This window comes from Acomys russatus, chromosome 5, assembly GCF_903995435.1.
Source record: "Acomys russatus chromosome 5, mAcoRus1.1, whole genome shotgun sequence".
Taxonomy (NCBI): domain Eukaryota; kingdom Metazoa; phylum Chordata; class Mammalia; order Rodentia; family Muridae; genus Acomys; species Acomys russatus.
The window spans coordinates 26212333-26233144 of NC_067141.1; the positions used below are offsets into that span (position 1 = coordinate 26212333).

The 20812-nt window shown below is 45.3% G+C and overlaps 1 protein-coding gene and 1 pseudogene across 3 annotated transcripts in view; one reads left to right on the top strand and one right to left on the bottom strand.

Moving 5' to 3' along the window:
- Positions 1-3965: 3965 nt before the first annotated feature.
- The window catches only part of Chka (choline kinase alpha), a 47400-nt gene continuing 30553 nt past the window's right edge, over positions 3966-20812 (top strand). For all 3 annotated transcript variants that reach the window (XM_051145774.1, XM_051145775.1, XM_051145776.1), the window contains exons 1-2: positions 3966-4574; positions 18397-18508. In XM_051145774.1, the coding sequence (XP_051001731.1) occupies positions 4237-4574; positions 18397-18508 (450 nt within the window). In that variant the 5' untranslated portion in view covers positions 3966-4236. The remainder of the gene's footprint in view (positions 4575-18396; positions 18509-20812) is intronic.
- Positions 10257-10679, bottom strand: LOC127189148 (cytochrome c-like; annotated as a pseudogene).

Consider the following 20812-nt stretch of genomic DNA (forward strand, 5'->3'; position numbering starts at 1 on the left):
TTTGGAACTTGATCGGCTTGCATCTGCCTCCAGACTTGTCCTTGAATTAAAGTCGTGTGCCACCACTGACCGACTTTTTTTTTAAAGATTTTATATATTTACTGTATATGAGTGCTCTATTTGCATGTATGCCAGAGGAAGAGGGCATTAGATGACATTACAGATGGTTGTGAGCCACCATGTAGTTGCTGGGAATTGAACTCAGGACCTCTGGAAGAGCAGATAGTGCTCTTAACCACTGAGCCATCTCTCCAGCCATTTATTTATTTATTTTTGTTTTTTTGAGACAGTGTTTCTCTGTGTAGCCCTGGCTGTCCTAGACTCACTTTGTTGACCAGCCTGTCCCTGAACTCAGAGTTTGGCCTGCTTCTGTCTCCACAGTGATGGGATTAAAGATGTGAACCACTACCACCTGGCTGTTTTGTTTTGTTTCTTCTTCTTCTTTTTTTTTTTTTTTTTTTTTTTTTTTTTTTGGTTTTTCGAGACAGGGTCTCTCTGTGTAGCCTTGGCTGTCCTGGACTCACTTTGTAAACCAGGCTGGCCTGGAACCCACAGAGATCCGCCTGCCTCCCGAGTGCTGGGATTAAAGGCGTTCAACACTACCCCTGGCAAGAGACAGGTGTTCTTTGAGTAGCGCTGACCATCCTGGAACTCGCTTTGTAGACCAAGCAGCCCTTGAGCTCAAATTTGCCTGCCTCTTCTTTCTGAGTATTGGGATTAAAGGCATGTACCACCATTACCTGGCCTCGTTCTTAATTTCTTTTTCTTTTGTTTGTTTGTTTTTCGAGACAGGGTTTCTCTGTGTAGCGTTGGCTGTCCTGGACTCGCTTTGTAGGCCAGCCTGGCCTCGAACTCACAGCGATCCTCTGCCTCTGCCTCCCGAGTGCGGGGATTAAAGGCATGCGCTACACGCCCAGCTCTCTTTCTTAATTTCTAACACTATTTATCAAAGTTACAAGTTCCATTAAGACAACTTCATATATGTCATTAATTTTCCTCCACCGTGTGTGTGTTCCAGACAGTTTTATTCTGGCTAGATTTTATATGTGGGCCAGACTGGCCTCAAACTAGAGAGAATCCTCCTGTCTCAGTCTACCAAGCTTTAGAGTAACATGCCTACCCATGCCATCACTTCCAGACAGACTATATATAAATTACACAGCCATTCTTCTTGTTTGTTTTGACACATGGTCTCATTTTACCCAGGCTGGTCTCTGTAGAAAAATAGTATACATAGTAGGGTTTCCCCCTATTTTCTGATCCAGTTCCCAAATAATGACACAGAGACCTACTACATTTATTAATAAGCTCTAAGCACTATAGCTGGGCAGATATTGATCTATTATAACCTGATTCTAACCCTGGCTACTTCCCAGCCACGTGACCCATGCTACTTGCCATATCAGTCTAGCTGTGGCTGCTTCTGCTCCATCTGTCTGTCCTCATGGTCATCATTACCTCTCCCTCTGCCCTGTCTTCTTGTCTTCCTCCTGAGACCTTCTGACTGGGAACAGAAGTCCTGTCTCCTGTCCTTTCTTGCCCAGCTATAGGCTGATCAGCTCTTTATTAACCAATCAGAGCCGATGGAGAACAATTTTTACACAACATTGAGACAGGAGATTCTTCATAGAAATGACAAAGCCCACATCCTGACTGTGACCGGATCTCTGAATACAGGAATTATCATCTGAATACACAGTGCACAAGCCCATCCCCCTCAGGCCTCAAGGTCATGCGATGCCCTTGAACACTGCCTCTGCTTATTCCAGGCCTGTGCCACAAAAATGATCTTACAGCATTGTTATTCTTTGACTACTGAGAACTGCCTACTGATTTTCCTTAAATTGGCACCAAGGACTTAAGTTCCTAGAGGGGGAAAGAAGCTTTCAGTAGCCTGGAACTGTGCTGGTGTCTAGCCTGTGCCACTTCAGCCCCATGAAGGCCACAGCCCTCCTATCTATCTCACACTCCAAGTTCACTTCCTTTTTGAGCTTTTGGGTACCCAGAACCTTTCCAATACCGTCACTGGGGGGACCGTCTTACTGCCTGTGCAGTAATGCTGTGCTCCCAGGAAGGCGCCCTGTGGGTTCATGTAGCCTAAACCAACAGAGGCTGGAGAGAAAGTTACTTCAAATTACAGCGCTCTCTCATTTCTGGGGCAGCTTCTCCTCAGCCAGCTTTCCCACATTCCTCTGAGATTATGGGGACTGGTATGAGGACAAAGGGCTAGTCACCTGGGCTGGCCAGTGACAAGGCTCCACCTCCACATGGGCTGGCTTTCAAAGTCCTTGGCTCCCTTATCTAAAGGCCTTCCTGAATGCAGACCTTGATTTTCTTAGCTTTTCTAGCATCCAGTGGAACTCCCACCCCGAGCCAGGCCAGGCAAGCCTCCTTTTTTTCCCCACCTCCTCCAACTTCTCTTGAGTTCATCTCCAGGACTAGCTCCACAGCATCCTGCCAAAGTCTCCTTTCATTTGTACTTCTTTTTTTTCCCCCTTAGGCAGGTCTCACTATGTAACTCTGGCTGACCTGGAACTCTCTACAGACCAGGCTGGTCTTGAACTCACAGAGATATCTGCCTGCCTCTGCCTCTCAAGTGCTGGGATTTAAGGTGCATGGCACCAGCTCCAGAGTATTTTCTTTTGTTCAATAAGATCATTTTTCCAGGAGTATATGTTTAGATAAGCACTCACTCTCTTTGAAGAGGTTTTTTTTATTCCAGCAGGCTGTGAACCCACACAAAGAAGCCATTTTCTGCATGCTGGGTCTGAATTTCCTATGTCTTTGGCAACTGGGGTAACCTTTCTTCCCACTTATGCCCTGAACACAGACCCGTAGTTTTATATGCTCTGTACCCCCAATTACTTCCTGGAAGGACTGAATGATGAGGCCAAAGAATTAGGCAAGGCCCAGCACTCGGGAGGTAGAGGCAGGAGGATCTCTGTGAGTTTGAGGCCAGCCTGGTCTACAAAGAGAGTCCAGGGTAGCCAGGGCTACACAGAGAAACCCTGTCTTGAAAAGCCCCCCCCCCCAAAAAAAAAAGTATTAGGCAGGCAATGTGTGGGCATACGTCGAAGGGACCTTGGCCCCCTTCCATGCCCTAGGGCAAAGGTATGTTAGTCATGGTCACGCGACAGACAGCCTGAAAAAGAGGGGGAGGGGGGCCCACAAAGGCAGGAATCGCGAAGCAAGCACCTTTGGCCAGAAATCCTGGCAGCCGCAGAGGCCAGGCTGTCGGGAAGACATCAGGTGACTCTGCCTGACATCCTCAGCACCACGGACAGGGAAACTGAGGCTGTAAACTCGAACAGGGAGGGTTCTCCAGGAGCAGAGAGTGCAGGCAGCTGGCAAGCGTGACGTGTGGCCTTGACCCAGTCTCTTGATATTGGAACCGTGGAAAGTAATGCCTCTGGCCGGGAGTTGTATCTGGCGTGGATGCATCTCGAACAGAGCTTGGGAAATGTTGTAAAAACACACCCACGGAGCTCCTTCTGGAGCTGCCTTGCCCCAAGGTCACACGAAAAGAGCAGCCAGCCTCTAGACACCAATTTCCTCCCAGCCCCTGCAAAGCCCCCGGGGCCTTTGAAGTCAACGCTTTCAGACGCGGGGGCTTCTAAGGAAAGTTTCCCTCTCAAGGTTTACTCTAGGGTCCGCCAAAGCTGCAGAGGCCTCCCCTCTTATGCCCTGAGAGGCCTGAGTCCACGAAGGCGCCGCCTTGTGAGCGCCCGCAGCCGAGATGGCTGGTCTTTCCGGGACCCCCACGACCCTTTCAACAAGGCCCCGCCCCTGGTGCGCCCGTCCCACCCTCACCGTGGGCTCACCGCCTGAGGCGGGGAGGAGCGGCGCCGCAGCCAATGGGAAAGCGGCGTGGCGAGGGCGGTGGCGGTTGTGATGCGCCGTGGCGTCCAATCAGCGGCGAGCGCGGGGGCGGGCGGTGACGCTGGGCGCTCCGCGTGCGGCGCTGTAAAGGAGAGAGCGCCGCGGCCCACTCGAGCAGTCGCCCGCCGTCAGCCTCCCGCGCTCCGCTCTGGTCACCGCTGCCTGGAGTCCATTGCTGCCTCCTCTCCCGTCGCCGCCGCCTCCCCTCGCGCTCCCACAACCGCCGCCCGGCCAGGTCAGAGAAGCCGGCGAGCCATTCCCCCGCGCCCGGCCCCCCAGAGGCGGGCATCCAGCTGGACCCTGAGCGTCGTCCTCTCGCGCTGTGGCCGCCCGCGCCTTCTCGGCCGCTTGTCCAGCATGAAAACCAAGTTCTGCACCGGGGGCGAGGCCGAGCCGTCGCCGCTCGGGCTGCTGCTGAGCTGCGGGGGTAATGCTGCCCCGGCGCCAGGCGTGGGGCAGCAGCGCGACGCCGCAGGCGAGCTGGAGCCCAAGCACCTCGGTGGCCGGTCCCAACCTCTCGCGCTGCCCCCTCCGCCGCCGCCGCCCCTGCCGCTGCTTCCGCCGTCATCGCCGCCGCTAGCGGACGAACAACCGGAGCCCCGGACGCGGCGCAGGGCCTACCTGTGGTGCAAGGAGTTCCTCCCGGGAGCCTGGAGGGGCCTTCGCGAGGATCAGTTCCACATCAGTGTCATCAGGTCGGTGGCTGCGGCGCCGCGCGGGAGGGCGGGGTGGAGGGGGGGCGGGGCGGCGGCTGGGATAGAGGTGAGCGCCGCGGCGCCGGGAGTCCGGAGCACTACTGCCGGGAGCGCGAGGCAGGCCGCCTGCGGGTGTGCTTTCGGAAAATGTGTGCTGGCTGGGATGCCTCCCGTCCCTAGCGGGAGAACAATACTGTGCAGTCATACAAGTACATTCTGTACTAAAGCTCAAAATGGATGTGTCTAGGAAGTCGCTTCCCTACGAGGGCCTTGAATTAAAAAGGGATGCTGTGGCTGGGCTTTAGAAAAGAAACGGGGCGGGGGGAAGTCACCGGGTAACTTTTCCTTGTTGTCTGTAATTTGATCACAACGCCTTCCCCCACCAGAAATACTACCCCTTTGGTACTCAGGAGGCAGAGGCAGGCGGATCTCTGAGAATTCCACGCGAGTTTAGCCTACATAATTGGTTTCAGGACAGCCAGAGGTGCAATGATGAGATGAGACACTTGCCTCTAAAAGAGAGAGAAAGAGAGAAGCCGTGATCCGTGTGCATTGATGGAAGGTGGCGGTCATTCGCTTTTCTCTTTCTGAGGCTCTTTAGTCTTCGTGTACCTGTGTTACTGGCCAGCGCCTGGAGGTGTGGCTCCAAAAATAAGCATGAAGTAGAAAGAATTCCTCCTCCTTTGGAAGACGAGCCTCTGTCGTGCGTGGTGGCACATGGCTTTAATCCCAGCAGAGGCAGGTGGATCGCTGTGAGTTCAAGGCCAGCTTGGTCTACAAAGTGAGTCCAGGACAACCAAGATAACACATAGAAACCCTCTCTCAAAAACAAAACAAAAGAAAGAGGAGACTCTCGTAGGCAGAGTGGTCATGAACTTCCTAGGTATTAGAACCTGGTCTTGAGCCAGTGATGATCTTGCCTCCCAACTTGCTGGATCACAGATGTGCCCCACTAGGCCTGGTTCCTCACTCCATCCCCCTTCCTCTCCCCCACACCCTCACTATGTACCTCTGGGTGTCCTGTAACTCACTTTGTAGACCAGGCTGGTCTCAGACTCACAGAGATCTGGTGCTCTCCCTCCCCAGTGTTGGCATCAAAGGCGTGCCACTATGCCTGATGTTTCTCACTCCTTTTAGTTTTAAATATATTTCATCTTAGATTAGAAAAAAATAGGTTTTTATATATATTCAGACTTAATACCATGCCATTTTTTCCACAAGTGCTTGGCATTGAGTATTGGTCCTTTTGTTTGACCTTTAAAAACCCGTTTGAAGCTGGGCATGATTGCAAATGCCTTTAATCCCAGCACTTGGGAGGCAGAGGCAGGCAGATCTCTGTGAGTTCAAGGCCAGCTTGCTCTACAAAGTGAGTCCAGGACAGCCAAGGCACACAGAGAAACCCTGTCTCAAAAAACAAAAACAAAAACAAAAAAAACATAGAAATAAACTGGTCATGGTGGTGAACATGTTTAATCCATGCGCTTGGGAGGCAGAGGTAGGTGGATTGCTGTGAGTTGATCTACAAAGGGAGTTGAGGACAGCCAAGGCTACCCAGAGAAACCCTATCTCAAAACAAAACAAACCCAAAAAACCCACAGAAATATTAAAAGAATATGTTTTCATTTTTATCCCTGGTGTGGGATATGGGGCTGCTTCAGACTGCCTGCAGCTGCTGACTATGGTTTCACTTGTGTTCTAGCAGAGGTGTGGTTTTGCCTGCTGCAGAGTTTCTGTGATTGTGTGACCTTTGGTATTCTAGGAATTTTTCAGAGGGTGTATAAACAATAGAGTCCTATAGGTGGGCTTGTTGGATGTTGGTCATTCATGGGATTGGTTGTGGTTTGTTAGTAGTTGTGCTCGAAGAAGAAAGAAATTAGATTCACAAATCTCTCTTCCCTCTATCCTTCTTTCTCTATGTAGTGGTAGGGGGTGAAATGGGGACCCGCAAAGTAGCTAAGACCAGCTACACACTACTTTTGAGTTAGTGGCCTGGGTGTAGCTTTTGCTGGGTCCAGTTTATTCGTCACATTGCTTCATCTCAGCCCATTCAGCCTGTGCCCGGTTTAGCCTTTTGGTTCCTCTCCCCTTCAGAATGTACGTCTGTCTTTGCTGTAACAGCAGTCAGGCTCTTAATTCCTCCTATATTTTTAACCCTATTCCCCAGAAGTCTCTCACTACTGTGGTCTCTAAGCCCAGAACTACCTGTCTTTGCTTAGTCACATGGTAACAGGAGGCTCCAGGGGATCTAAGCCATTTTTTCTACCCTCTCTCTATCTAGTTCTCTATCCTATTGCCAGGTGTTTGTCAAATATCATCTGTTGCTTCCGTGGCTTTTGTAGCTAGGAAATAAGACAAACTTGTTTGCAAGGTCTAAACTTGGGTTCTAGTCTCCCTTTGAGAAGGGCTGTTCTGTTACTCTTAAAATTGCCCCTTCCCCCAGCTACAGCGGCTGAGCCTTTGGGCTGGCCCAGTGCTTATGAATGATCTTTGTGTTTCAGTACCAGGCCTTTCTTTGCTCCTACCCTCTGCTTGGCAGCTCTTCCCCTGACGACTGCTTCTAAAATTCCTCCTTCAAGGAGAACTAGAAAGAACCCCTCCCCCATCTATATTTGTTCCCCAGGACTTAAGAGCTACAGACCTTGACATGTATTTAACTAGCTGTTGGCTTGTTTCTAATTTCAGTAAGACTGATTCCTAGAGAAGGTTTCATGTTTATCACTTTTTAGGATATGTATGGTCTCATTGAAGGATGGCCTCTAACTTCTGCTCAGGTTGGCTTGCTTGCTTTTCAGTCTTTTTTATTGTTGTTATTGGGGATGTGGTGGGCAGAACCTCACTGTAGCTCAGGCTTGGCAGAGCTGCCTTGCTGTGGACCTCCAGTAGGGTCATGCTCCTGCCATGGAATTCAGACATGGGAGTCAGGAGGCTGTTACTGACCATGATCGGAACAAGCCCATTCCCCCCCCCCCCCCTTAAGTGTTTTGTTTGTTTGCTACTTATTTTTGAGACAGGGTTTCACTGTCCTTGCCTGTCCTTGAACTCACACTGTAGACCAGCTGGCCTTGGCCTCAGAAATACACTTGCTTCTGCCTGAGTGCTGGGAGCACTCGACTGCCCAGTGAAGGTATATTTTTAGTGGTGTGTGTACGTATACGAATGTGCTTGCTTGCAGGAGCCTACAGAGTCCAGAAAGATTGTTGGATCCTCTGGAGCTGGAGTTACCAGGAGTTGTGAGCTACCTAATGTGGTGCTGAGAACTGAACTGGGATCCTCTGCAAGAACAGTAGGTGCTGTTAACCCAACTCATCACTCTCTCAAGACTTCCTCTTTAAAAATAGTTTTGAGGGGGCTGGAGAGATGGCTCAGAGGTTAAGAGCACTGTCTGCTCTTCCAAAGGTCCTGAGTTCAATTCCCAGAAACCATATGGTGGCTCACAACCATCTATAATGTGGTCTGATGACCTCTTCTGGCGTACCTGTGTATGTGCAGACAGAACACTATACATAGTAAATAAATAAATCTTTTTTTAAAAAAAAGGGTTAACAAATAGTTTTGAACATCTCTAAGTTGTTATGGGAAGGGCAGTGACTAGAGTAGGGCTGAAGTGCCTCCCCTCCCTCTGCTTGCTTGCTGTGTAGCCCCGGCCCCTGAGTGTTGGGGTTTTTGGTTCATGCTTGCATAGCTTTACATCCTTGAAGTTTTAAGCTGTGAGTTGTTTACACTTTGTCAGTTAAGAGGTTTCCTGTCTGTACTAGTGGCTGTTTGGGTTTCTTTTCGTCTTCCATCCTGTCTACTTTTTGGGAGCAGCCTGCCTACAATCTCACTTCACTGAGAAATCTAAGAAGAGCTTTTTGTTTTGTTTTTGATTGAGGGCTTCTTCTGTTTATCATACTGGAAACTGGAAATCTGAATGTTACAGATTTAAAATTTTTAATTATTATTATTTTTTGTTGGGAGGGTTCGCGACATGGTCTCTCTGTGCAGCCTTGGCTGTCCTGGACTTGCTTTGTAGACCAGGCTGGCCTTGAACTCCTGCCTCTGCCTCCCAAATGCTGGGATTAAAGGTGTGTACCACCATACCCGGCTCAGGCTACTTTCTTTGTTTTCAAACATTTGACTATAATCACTATCCTTTTTGGTTTACTTTATTGTTTGTTTTTTAGTTTTTCAAGACAGGGTTTCTCCATGTAGCCCTGGCTCTCCAGGACTTGCTTTGTAGACCAAGCTGGCCTCGAACTCACAGAGATCTGCCTGCCTCTGCCTTCCAAGTGCTGGGATTATTAAAGGCATAAACCACCACGCCGGGCTACTTTTCTTTTCTTTAAGATCTATTTATTATGTATGTATACAGTATTCTTCCTGCATGCCAGAAGAGGGCATCAGATCACATTATAGATGGTTGTGAGCCACCATGTGGTTGCTGAGAATTGAACTCAGGACCTTTGGAAGAGCAGCTAGTGCTCTTAACCATGTACCATCTCTCCAGCCCTCTGGTTTACTTTTTAAAATCACTGTGCATGTGTCTATGTAGGGCACAGAAGACAATACCTTGCATTGTCTTTAATCACTTTCCACTTTTTTTTTTTTAAAGTATATAAATGCGGGTTTATTTATTGGAAGCAGTTCTAACAGGGCCAGGGCCAGGGCAAACCCCCTTATGGGGAGAGATAGAAAAGTGTATGGGCGCGTGCGCACGCACACACACACACACACACACACACACACACACACACACAAGCACACACATGTATACAGAGGGAGAGGGGAGAGAGCACTTTTTTTTTTTTTTTTTTTTTTTTTTTTGGTTTTTCGAGACAGGGTTTCTCTGTGTAGCCTTGGCCATCCTGGACTCACTTTGTAGACCAGGCTGGCCTCGAACTCACAGCGATCCGCCCGCCTCTGCCTCCCCAGTGCTAGGATTAAAGGCGTGTGCCACAACGCCTGGCTTTTTTTTTTTTTTTTTAACATGTTAAATACTCTTTATTTGATATCATACACAAACTGCAAAAGTGTCTTTCAGTGGTAAAAGGTAGCGTCCTTGACATAGGGAATTGTAATTAAATCAGCATCCTTAAGAATAGTTGCTTCGGGGGCTGGAGAGATGGCTCAGCGGTTAAGAGCATTCTGCTCTTCCAGAGGTCCTGAGTTCAATTCCCAGTAACCACATGGTGGCTCACAACCATTTATAATGTGATCTAAAGCCCTCTTCTGGCCTGCAGGTTTATTTGCAGGCAGAGCACTATATACATAATAAATAAATCTTAAAAAAAAAAAAAAAAAAAAAAAGAACAGTTGCTTCCTGCTGTTTAGCCTGTAACAGGCCAGTGAACACAAACTTAAACATAGGTGAACCTTTTTTTCTGAGACGGTGATAAGAATTTTCCCAGTGTTTACACATATTCATATGCCCAGTTATATAAATGCAAGTATAAAACTATTTAATAGGTTTGAGGTGATGCCCCATCTTTGTGGAAAGTAGAGCATTACTAATTAAGTCCAGTCTTGAAGGGAGAACAGTGATAGTATGTATGCAACTGGATTGTTATTTTTAAAAAGATTATATCCACTGTCCAACAAAAACATTGTTAGCCATTCATGATCTGAATTTGGGGGCATGAATTAAGTTATGGTATACATTAAAAGCCATGAGACAATTGTTTTGTAATAAATAAGGCAGTGATATTACTCATTGGTAGCCTTTTTAAGATGAGACATTAGGTCTTCCCTCTCTCCCTTCTTCTTAATTCCAGCGAAGATAATTTTTGTTACAGGGAGGTACTTTTTGGGATTCTCCAAATACTCCATCAGGGTACCTTCTCCCCAGGTGATGCCTAAACAGAAAGGGATGCAGTGGTTAAGTGTTGTACACATCCAGATAAGCCTGCACTCTGTGCACTCTGTGCTGTGGTTTAACAACAGCCCCCCCCCCCCCCCTTACCTTTGTTCTTGTTGGTATCTGTGAGGAGAGTCCAGTGGCCTGACCTGTCTTCTGCCCAAACAGTCCATGGAGATTTGGTCCATTCTTAGCTTGTCTCCCTTTTCCACAGTGTGGCACTGGGCGCACTTCTGAACAAAAATCTTCTTGCCTTCCTCAACATCACGCATTTTTTAATTTGCTCCGAGCTGGTAGACACCACAAACACTCTCTAGCCCAAGGACATGCCAGCCGCACCTATGTATGCAACCACCTCATTATGAGTTTGAGGCCAGCTTGGCTGTACAAAGTGAGTCCAGGACAGCCAAGGCTACACAGAGAGACCCTGTCTCAAAAAAGAAAAACAAAATCCTGAATATAAATCAATATCTATCATATCTCATCTCTATCAACTTAAGTAAAACATCTATCTAGACCTAAAAACATCTTAAGCTGGGCGTGGTAGCAGACACCTTTATTCCCAGCATTTGGGAGGCAGAGGCAGGCTGTATTATCTTCAGCCTTCTGGCCCAATATATCTGACAGACATATTTATGAGGCAGGAACTATTGAGGACGTAATTACCCTGTCTTGTTAGAGTTTGGCCCTTTTCAGGCAGAATTCTGTCTGTGGTAGAAATGAGGACATTTTGTCCAGTGGCTGGTTTGCTACATTTGAGGCCATCTCCATAAGGAGGTTGCTTGATGCTCATCATCTTCTTTGAGGCAGGCTGGGTGTTGCCTGGAATTAGTCTGTCTTCTCTGTGTAGTCTTTTATTTATTTATTTATTTATTTATTTATTTATTTATTATGTATACAATGTCTGCCTGCATGTACACCTGCAGGCTAGAAGAGGGCATCAGATCACACTATAGATGGTTGTGAGCCACCATGTGGTTGCTGGGAATTGAACTCAGGACCTCTGGAAGAGCAGGCAGCGCTTTTAACCACTGAGCCATCTCTCCAGCCCTCTGTGTAGTCTTGACTGGCCAAAAACTTACTATATAGACTAGACTAGACTCAAACACATAGAGATGAACCAGCCTCTGCCTCCAAAGTGCTGGGATTAAAGGGATGTGCCACCACACAATTTTTGCAAATTTTGTTTTGAGACTTCTAACAGGTCAGACTGGCTTTACATTTGCAGTCTTTCTCCTTTAGCCTCTCCCAAGGACCAGGATTTTAAGTGAATACTATTATTCCTGGCTGTAGACCCATTTGAGACTTTTCTAATTAATTGGTCGTTTATTTAGTATTGCTTTGTTCCGGTTTTTGTTGTTGTTGTTGTTGTTTTTTTTTTTTTTTTTTTTTTTTTTTTTTTGGTAAAGGGTTTCACTCTAAGTCCCTAGCTGGTCTATAGCTTACTGTATAGTATAGATCTGGCTGGCCTTGAGCTCACAAGAGATCCTCCTGCCTCTGCCTCCCAAGTGCTAGGATTAAAGTCTTGTGCCACTTGCCCAAAAAATGCATATTAGTAAGTGCCCATAGTTATCATCACATGCATGTCAGCTTCCAGGTGCTCAAGGGTCTTGTAATATAGATCATATATTAGGTCATATAGACTAAATAAGTCGTGGGTTTACTCAGGATTGTGAAAGTTTGATGCCAGTGTTACTTCAGATTTGACTTCCTTTTCTATGTGGAAGACACATATCATCTATGTGAACTTTCAGCCAAACTCAAAAAGAAGTTTTCATAGCCAGCCTGACCTGAGAGTGTCCAGTGGTTGGCCAGGAGGATGAATACACTGCCAAGGTTTGAGAAGCTGGCTGTGTTTGACTTTTCAGTCCTTTGGCGCAAAGGTGACAGACATCCTGTTCCTACAGAATGCTTGCTGCAGAGGGAGCAATGATTTAAGACCAATGCTGTGGTGTCTCACCCTGAAGGTGAGACAGAAGGACAGTATTTGTTTAAAGATGCCAAGGACATGACCATCTTGGGGTTTTTTTGGTTTTTGTTTTTTCATGTTTCAGCTGGGGGGGTTGTTGCTGTGGTGGTGGGGAATCAGGCCTCACTTCTAGGTCTCCTAGGTAACTGTGTAGTCCTCTTGGTAAGCTGACATTCATTGCCTTTGAAATCAGAAGGCAGCTGGGTGTGGTGGCGGTGGCTCATGCTTTTAATCCTAATACTCCAGATGCAGAGGCAGGTGGATCGCTGTGCGTTTGAGGCCAGCCTGGTCTACAAGGTGAGTCCAGGACAGCCAAGGCTACACAGAAAAACCCTGTCTCGGGGGGAAAAAATCAGAAGACAGGTCTTTAGCTCCTGCAGGTTGCAGGCTGACTTTCTCCTCCTCTCCTGAAGTCTTTTCTTTTTGTTTTTCAAGACAGGGTTTCTCTGTGTAGCTTTGCCTGTCTTGGACTCACTTTGTAGACCAGGTTGGTCTTGAACTCACAGTGATCTGCCTGCCTTTGCCTCCCAAGTGCTGGGATTAAAGGCATGTGCCACCATCACCTGGCACCTGAGGTATTTTCTTATTCTTTTTTCCTCCCTGAGACAGGGTTTCTCTGTTTAATAGCCCTGGCTGTCCTGGACTCACTTTGTAGACCAGGCTGGCCTTGAACTCACAGTGATCCGCCTACCTGTGCTGGGATTTCAGGTTTGGGTCATCTTGCTCAACTTTCCTGAAGTCTTGAGAAGGACAAGTCGAGAGAAGGAAACAAGCAAGCCAACTCCTGGGTTTCTTTTTGTTCATGTTTTTGTTTTTGTGGTAGGTTTTTCTGGCTGTCCCAGGACTTGCTTTATAGACTAGAATGGACTCAGAGATCTGCCTGCCTCTGCCTCTTGACTGCTTAGATTCAAGACATGTGCTACCACTGCCCAGCTGCAACTCTAGTTCTTTAAGTGGAATGCTGGGAGAAGCCAGGAGAGTGCACTTAGTCTTTTTTTTTTTTTTTTAAAGATGTATTTATTTATTATTATGTATACAGTGCTCTGCTTACATGTATACCTTCAGGCCAGAAGGGGGCACCATGTCTCATTATAGATGGCTGTGAGCCACCATGTGGGTTGCTGGGAATTGAACTCAGGACCTTTGGAAGAGCAGACAGTGCTCTTAACCTCTGAGCCATCTCTCCAGCCTGCACTTAGTCCTTATAGACTTAGATGAATGAAAAACCAGGGACTCACTTATATAGCCGTCCTGGAGCTTGATATGTAGGCAGGCCTCTGCTTCCTGAGTGCTGCCTCTTTGAGTGCTGGAATTAAAAAGTCCCGGGTCCCATGCCTGGCAACATTTTGGTTTTTTTTTTTTTTTCCTTTTCAAGACAGGGTTTCTCTGTCCTAGAACTTCCTTTGTAGACCAGGCTGGCCTGGAACACACAGAGATCTACCTGCCTCTGCCTCCCAAGTGCTGGGATTAAAGGCGTGCCTGCACTGCCACACCTGGTAACATTTGGTTTTTGATTTTCTTTTTTCTTTTCCTTTTTTTGTTTTTTGTTTTCTTTTGAGTCAGGGTTTCTCTGTGTATCCTTGGGTGTCCTGGAGTCGCTTTGTAGACGAGGCTGGCCTCAAACTCAAAGGGAAAGACAGATCTGGACCAAAAGTCTTGAGAAATATCCAGAGTGTATCAAATACTGTATGACTGGAGGAAAGACCTAGTTCCCAGTGTCTCCTCTGTGTGGGTGGGTGGTGGGTGGGAGAGACCTGGCTGGTCTGGAACTCAAAGATACCTACCTGCCTCAACTTCCTGAGTGCTGGCTATATGCAAGGCGGTCAGTAAGGAAACTGCCAACATGGCCTTTCTATAATTAGGGAGAAGATTTTTTAAAAAGTAATTCGTTATGCATACAGTGCTCAGCCTGCATGTACACCTGCAAACCAGAAGATGGCACCAGATCTCATTGTAGATAGTTGTGAGCCACCATGTGGTTGCTGAGAATTGAACTCAAGACCTGGAAGAGCAGCCAGTGCTCTTAACCTCTGAGCCATCTCTCCAGCCCCTAGGGAGATTTTTTTTTTTTTTAATTTTTTGGAGACGGGGTCTGTTTGTGTTAGCCTTGACTGTCCTAGACTCACTTCATAGACCAGGCTGGCCTTAAACTCACAGGGATGTGCCTGCCTCTGCCTCCGGAGTGCTAGGATTAAAGGTGTGTGCCACCACGCCTGGCCAGGAGAGAGAGCGAAACTGAAAAGCAGACTGGATATGGTCAGGGCTATCTTAGTGAGGAGTGAAAAGAGCACAGGTTGAACAAATCATGATGCTTATAAGGAGGATGAGCACAAGGGGAAGAGAAGCCCTGAGGTGGAGGGAGTCTTAGAGTGAGGAGGACATGAGAAGGGCCAGGTTGCTGGCTTCCACTTTGAAATGCATACCAGGTGCTTCTAAGTGAGGACTGAAGGAGCCTGGAGGCCAGCATGGGTTTTGATATGTAACCACTCAGTGGAGAGCCATATAAACAATTTAACCAGTCTCCCCACCCCACCTAGGGCAGGCACATTCCATAGCACGTATTGCCTTTGTTTGAGGCAGGGATTTTTCACTGCATATACTAGGCTAGCTGGCCCATTCTGGGCATTCTCCTGTCTCTGCCCCACATCTTGACAGAGGCACACTGGGGTTACAGTTAAGTATTAATTACCTTTCTGGCTTTTATGTGGGTTCTGCCAGAGGCAAGGGAAATGATTTCTTTTGGGGAACAGGAACCTGTTTCACAGGTTCTGGAGGAATGTTGGCACTAGAATCTAACCACTAGAAAATTTCCTGTAGTCCAGCATAAGCTTATTTCTGGATATACGTACCACCTGAGACTTAACACTGGGACTAAAGGCAGTGAGTGCCACCATGCCCTGTATTTTTAAAGAGAAAGTATGAAGTAAGAAAAAGCAAGATTATTATAAGAATTAAAAGCATTTCAATGAATTTCTGTGTATCTTCTTATCCCTTTCCCCCAAAAGCTACAGTGATATTTTATGTTCACAATGATGACTCCAAGTCAGCAAAGTTCTTGAGTCATTAGCATGCATTTTTATTTTTACTGGTGTTTTGTCTGTATGTCTGTGTGAAGGTGTTGGATCCTGGAGTTACAGACAGTTGTGAGCTGCCATGTGGGCGCTGGGATTGAACCCAGGTCTTTTGGAAGAACAGTCAGTGCTCTTAACAGCTGAGCCATTCCTCCAGCCCCATATTTTCAGATTTCAAATTTTATATTTTTGGTGCTGGGGATGGTACCCAACAAAACAAAACAAACAAACAAAACCCCAGTAGCTACAAATCTATCTAGCTCAAATTATTATTTTTTTATGTCTCATTACCCTTGGCTGACCTAGAACTCAGATATACCTGCCTCTGGTATTCTTTGCTGTCTCCTGTGGTGGTTGTGTTGTTTCTGTTTTTAGCTTGAGTATTTTGTGTTTGCTATGCTGAATTGTGACTCATGTTTATTATAAAATGCTATACAAGATGATAAGTTTGTAGCTTCAAATTTTTTTGTTTTTGTTTTTGTTTTTGTTTTTTGTGACAGGCTGGCCTCAAACTCCCAGTGATCTGCTTGTCTCTGCCTCCCGTGTGCTGGGATTAAAGGGGTGTGCCACCATGCCTGGCGTGGCTTCAAATTCTTTCAAGTCCTTGAAGTCCTTGATAAATAGTACCAGTCATAGGATTGATTCATTGGTCATTGTGTTGTTGTTGCTGTTTTTTCCTGGTTAGTTTTTTATAGTTCTTGGCCACTGGTGTATCACCCTGTTTCATTCGTTTGACTGACGTCAAACTGTAACAGTTTATTCATTGCTTCCTATTGGAACACAGCAGACCAAAGATGTGTGAGTTGTGGGCTTGTCTGGCCATAGTGAAGTGAGCTTGAGACCAGCCTGGCATACATGAAACCCTGTCATCAGAAACCTAACCAAACCACCAAACAAAAGCCCATACTGAGTACAGTTGTATAGTACATAGGACTTTTGTTTGGCTTTTTGCTTTGTTTCTGAGACAGCCTGGGCTTTGTAGACCAGGCTGGTCTCAAACTCACAGAGATATGCCTGGGATCCATGCTGGGATTGCAGGTGTGCGCCACAGTGCACTGTTAGGTTTTTGTTTGGTTTTGTTTTTTAAGATTTATTTATTATGTATAGAGTGTTCTGCCTGCATTACTCCTACATGCCAGTAGAGGGCACCAGATCTCATTATAAATGGTTGTAAGCCACCAGGTGGTTGTTGGGAATTAAACTCAAGACCTTTGGGAGAGCAGGCATCTTAACCTCTGAGCCATCTCTTCAGCCCTGCTAGAAGGGTTTTTTGTTTGGTTTTGTTTTTAAATAAAGATTTATTTATTTATTTATCATACATAGTGTTTTGCCTGCATGTACACCGAAAGAGGGCCCCAGATCTCATTATAGATGGTTGTGAGCCATGATGTCGTTGCTGGGAATTGAACTCAGGACCTCTAAGCCATCTCTCCAGCCCATTTTTGTTTTGTTTTGTTTTGTTTTTTCTTCTGAGGCAGGGTTTCTCTGTATAGTCTTGGCTGTCCTGGACTCACTTTGTAGACCAGGCTGGCCTCCGACTCACAGAGATCCCCCTGCCTCTGCCTCCTGAATGCTGGGATTAAAGGCATGCGCCACCACACGTGGCTTTGTTTTTGTTTTTAAAGATTTAGTTAAAATGGTGGGGTTGGAGAGATGGCTCAGTGGTTAAGAGCACCTACTGCTCTTCCAGAGGTCCTGAGTTCAGTTCCTAGCAACCACATGGTGGCTCACAACCATCTATAATATGATCTGATGAGCACTGTATATATAATAAACAAATAATTAAAAAAAAATTTAGTTAAAATGGGTTCAGGATTTATAATAACCTTATCATAAAATAGATAGGTTGTAGAATCACACACCAAATTGAAAAGCCCTGGAGAAGTCTTAAGATTTTCCCAAGAGCAGGGAACTCTCAGTAGGCAAGGCCACTTACCTACAAGCCTGTTAACATGAGTGATTCCCTAAGACCCATATCATAGAAGGAGAGAGCTATGTGTTGTCAGGTTGTCTTCTGACTTCCACATATGCTCAGTGGCAAGTACCCTACTATGGAGGGAAAAAAACTGTCCCAAGATTTTGATAGTGATCAAGATAATATAATTGAAATAGTAGGTAAAAAATATTGGTTTTCAGGGAGGCATCTGAACATTGCCATTCTTTTTTCTTTCTTTTTTTTTTTTCAAGACAGGGTTTCTCTGTTTAGCCTTGACTATTCTGGACTTGCTTTTATTTATATATTTATTTTTTGTTTTGTTTGTTTGTTTTGTCTTTTTTTTTTTTTTTTTTTTTCTGAGACAAGATCTCTCTGTGTAGCCTTGGCTGTCCTGGACTGGCTTTGTAGACCAGGCTGCCTTGAACTCACAGTGATCTACCTGCCTCTGCCTCCCGAGTGCTGGGATTAAAGGCGTGCACCACCACCGCCTGGCTAACGTTGCCCTTCTTTCTTTCTTTCTTTCTTTCTTTCTTTTTTAAAGATTTTCCAGCTTTTTAAAAAATTAATTTATTCATATTACATCTCAATGGTTATCCCATCCCTTGTATCCTTCCATTCCTCCCTCCCTCCCATTTTCCCCTTACTCCCCTCCCCTATGTCTGTGACTGAGGGGGACTTCCTCCACCTTTATATGCTCATAGGGCATCAAGTCTCTTCTTGGTAGCCTGCTATCCTTCCTCTGAGTGCCACCAGGTCTCCCCATCCAGGGGATGTGGAACATTGCCATTCTTAATGCTGAGGATTTTCCTCCTTGCTCTTTCACACTTTTATGGTCCTCGAGGGTGATTGGACTTATGAAATTTGTTGGAAAATGGGAGTTCATGGTCAGTGTTGTCAAATACCCAGAGAGAACACACCAATACTCAGATAAGCACAGTTAAATCATCTGATAGTTTGTCTGTATTCACCCAGGAAGAATGACTGAGCTTTTCCTTCTGTGTATTTTCTTACAGGGGTGGTCTCAGTAACATGCTGTTCCAGTGTTCCTTGCCAGACTCCATAGCTAGTGTTGGCGATGAGCCTCGGAAAGTGCTCTTGCGACTGTATGGGGCGATTTTAAAGATGGTGAGTTCAGGGTTCACCTGGGAGGGGGTGGGTCACAGACATTTTCACTCTTTCCTAAAATACCTGCAAAGAGATCTTAAATAAATACTATAAACATGTACTAAAGATACTTACTGCTTTTATTTTAATTGGGCTGCACACTTGGCTTATTGTTTACAATCTATTACTTGTTATTTTTAATCTAATATTAAATAGTAAACCAGAAATTGAGAGAAGTATAAGGTTTGCCTGACTTTGATAGTAATTTCTACATTGAACTTTGCAGCTCATTCTTAAATGATGAACTCTAACATGGAGAAGGTATTTTAGACTAATCAGCAATATTTTATCCTGTGTGTACAGTTTTTATTTGAAATTTGTATCTTACTTAAAAATTTCTATTTAAAATTTTTTTATTTGAAAATTTTAATTTTATGATTGTTTTCCTGCTTGTGTTTGTGTACTATGTGCATGCACTGCCTGTGGAGGCCAGAAAAGGGCGTCAGATCCCCTAGGACTGGAGTTACAAAAGGTTGTGAGCTACTGTGTAGGTGCTGGGAATTTTACTCAGGTCCTTTGCAAGAGCAGCTGCTCTTCCTGAAAGTGTGTGCATAACATGCTGCTTGAGTTGAGAGTTTCAAAGAAGGCTATAATTGACAAAGTGTAACCTGAGTGCAGGTGAATGGTTGAATTTGTTAATATTTCTCTGAGAGTTCTTTAAAGCTCTGAATTTTGTTAGATTCATAATCTTTGTAGTTTATTTTGGATTTTAAAAAAGATTTATTTATTGTATATGAGTGCTTTATCTGCAGAAGAGAGAGTCAGATCTCATTATAGATGGTTGTGAGCCACCATGTGGTTGCTGGGAATTGAACCCAGGACCTTTGAAAGAGCGGGTGGTGCTCTTAACCACTGAACCATTTCTCCAGCCCCTATTTTAGATTCTTTAGGCCAGATTTCACTCTAGCCTCTATATTAATTCAGGCTGGCCTTAGACTTGATCCTCTTGTTTCTGCTTCCTGAATTCTGTGATTACAGGCAGAAACAACAAGGCCTGCTGCCAAACTGCAGTATTGTTTTTTTTATTTTGTCTTGTCTTTAAATATATTTTATATGTATGGATGTTCTGCATGCATGTGTCTGTGCATCACATGTATGCCTGGTTCCCTTGGAGGTCAGAGGAGAACACCAGATCCCCTGGGTCTGGAGTTATAGAACTTTGTGAGCTACCTACCATGTAGGTGTTGGGAATCGAACTCTGGTTCTCTAGAAGATCACAGGTGCTCTCAAGCACTGGTCATCTCTCTAGTCCCAAAGTAACATTTTAAGGCAAATTTTTGAAATAATAGGTGTCCTTTAGGCACATTTAATGAATCAGTCTTAATTGTTTTCCCTTTGAGTGTCAAAGTCTGAGGTGTTCCACTCTTGATCTGCTTTAGCATTTTCTATTTAAGCAGTACTTTTTGAAGAGTGTAATCTGAGTAACAAATTTGTCATTTCTACACAAAGCTTAAGTAGAAGCAATTTCCTTTTTTCTTCTTTTTAAATATTATTTTATGTGTATGGGCATATTGCCTGCATGTATGTGCTGAGTGTCCAAGGAGACCAAAGAGGGGAGCGGATCCTCTGAAACTGGAGTTTTTAGGCATGTTGTGAGCTGTCATGGGTGCTAGGAATTGAACCCAAGTTCTCTGGAAGAGCAACCACTGAGTCATCTCTTCAGCCCCAGTAGAAGCATTTTAAGTGCTCATGGTATATTCTTCCATGTGTTACAGTAAAACATTCATTTTCTTTTTTGAGACATTCTATCCACACTGTAGCCGAAGCAGGCTAGCCCCAAACTCACAGCAATGCTCTTATCTTGGCCTCCTGAATAATGGGACTATAGGCCTGAGAGAACCAAGTCCTGGAAATTGTCCTCTGACCTCTGTGTTTTAGCACATATGCAACAACAGCACACACACAGTAAATTAAATATAATAAAAAAGTTTAAAAAGCAGAATAGTTAAAGCTATTTAAGGGAGAATTAACTCTTACCATCTAGTAGACTAGAATATATCTTACAGACAATTCAAATTTGGAGGAACACTTATCCAGTTATTTTTATTTTAATTAGGAAAATGTGAAATCATTTTCCATTCCTGAAGCCATATCCCCTAAAGGAGATAGAGGCCATGCTTGCCAACCTCTCAGTAGAAAAGCCCTTATGTGCAAATAAGCACATTCCAAATAGTCTCAACATTTGATGAAATAGACAGTAAAGCAGTTTTTGATGAGAAAAGTTATTCATTTGTTTCATAGATGGGAATTTTTGTTTGTTTTGTT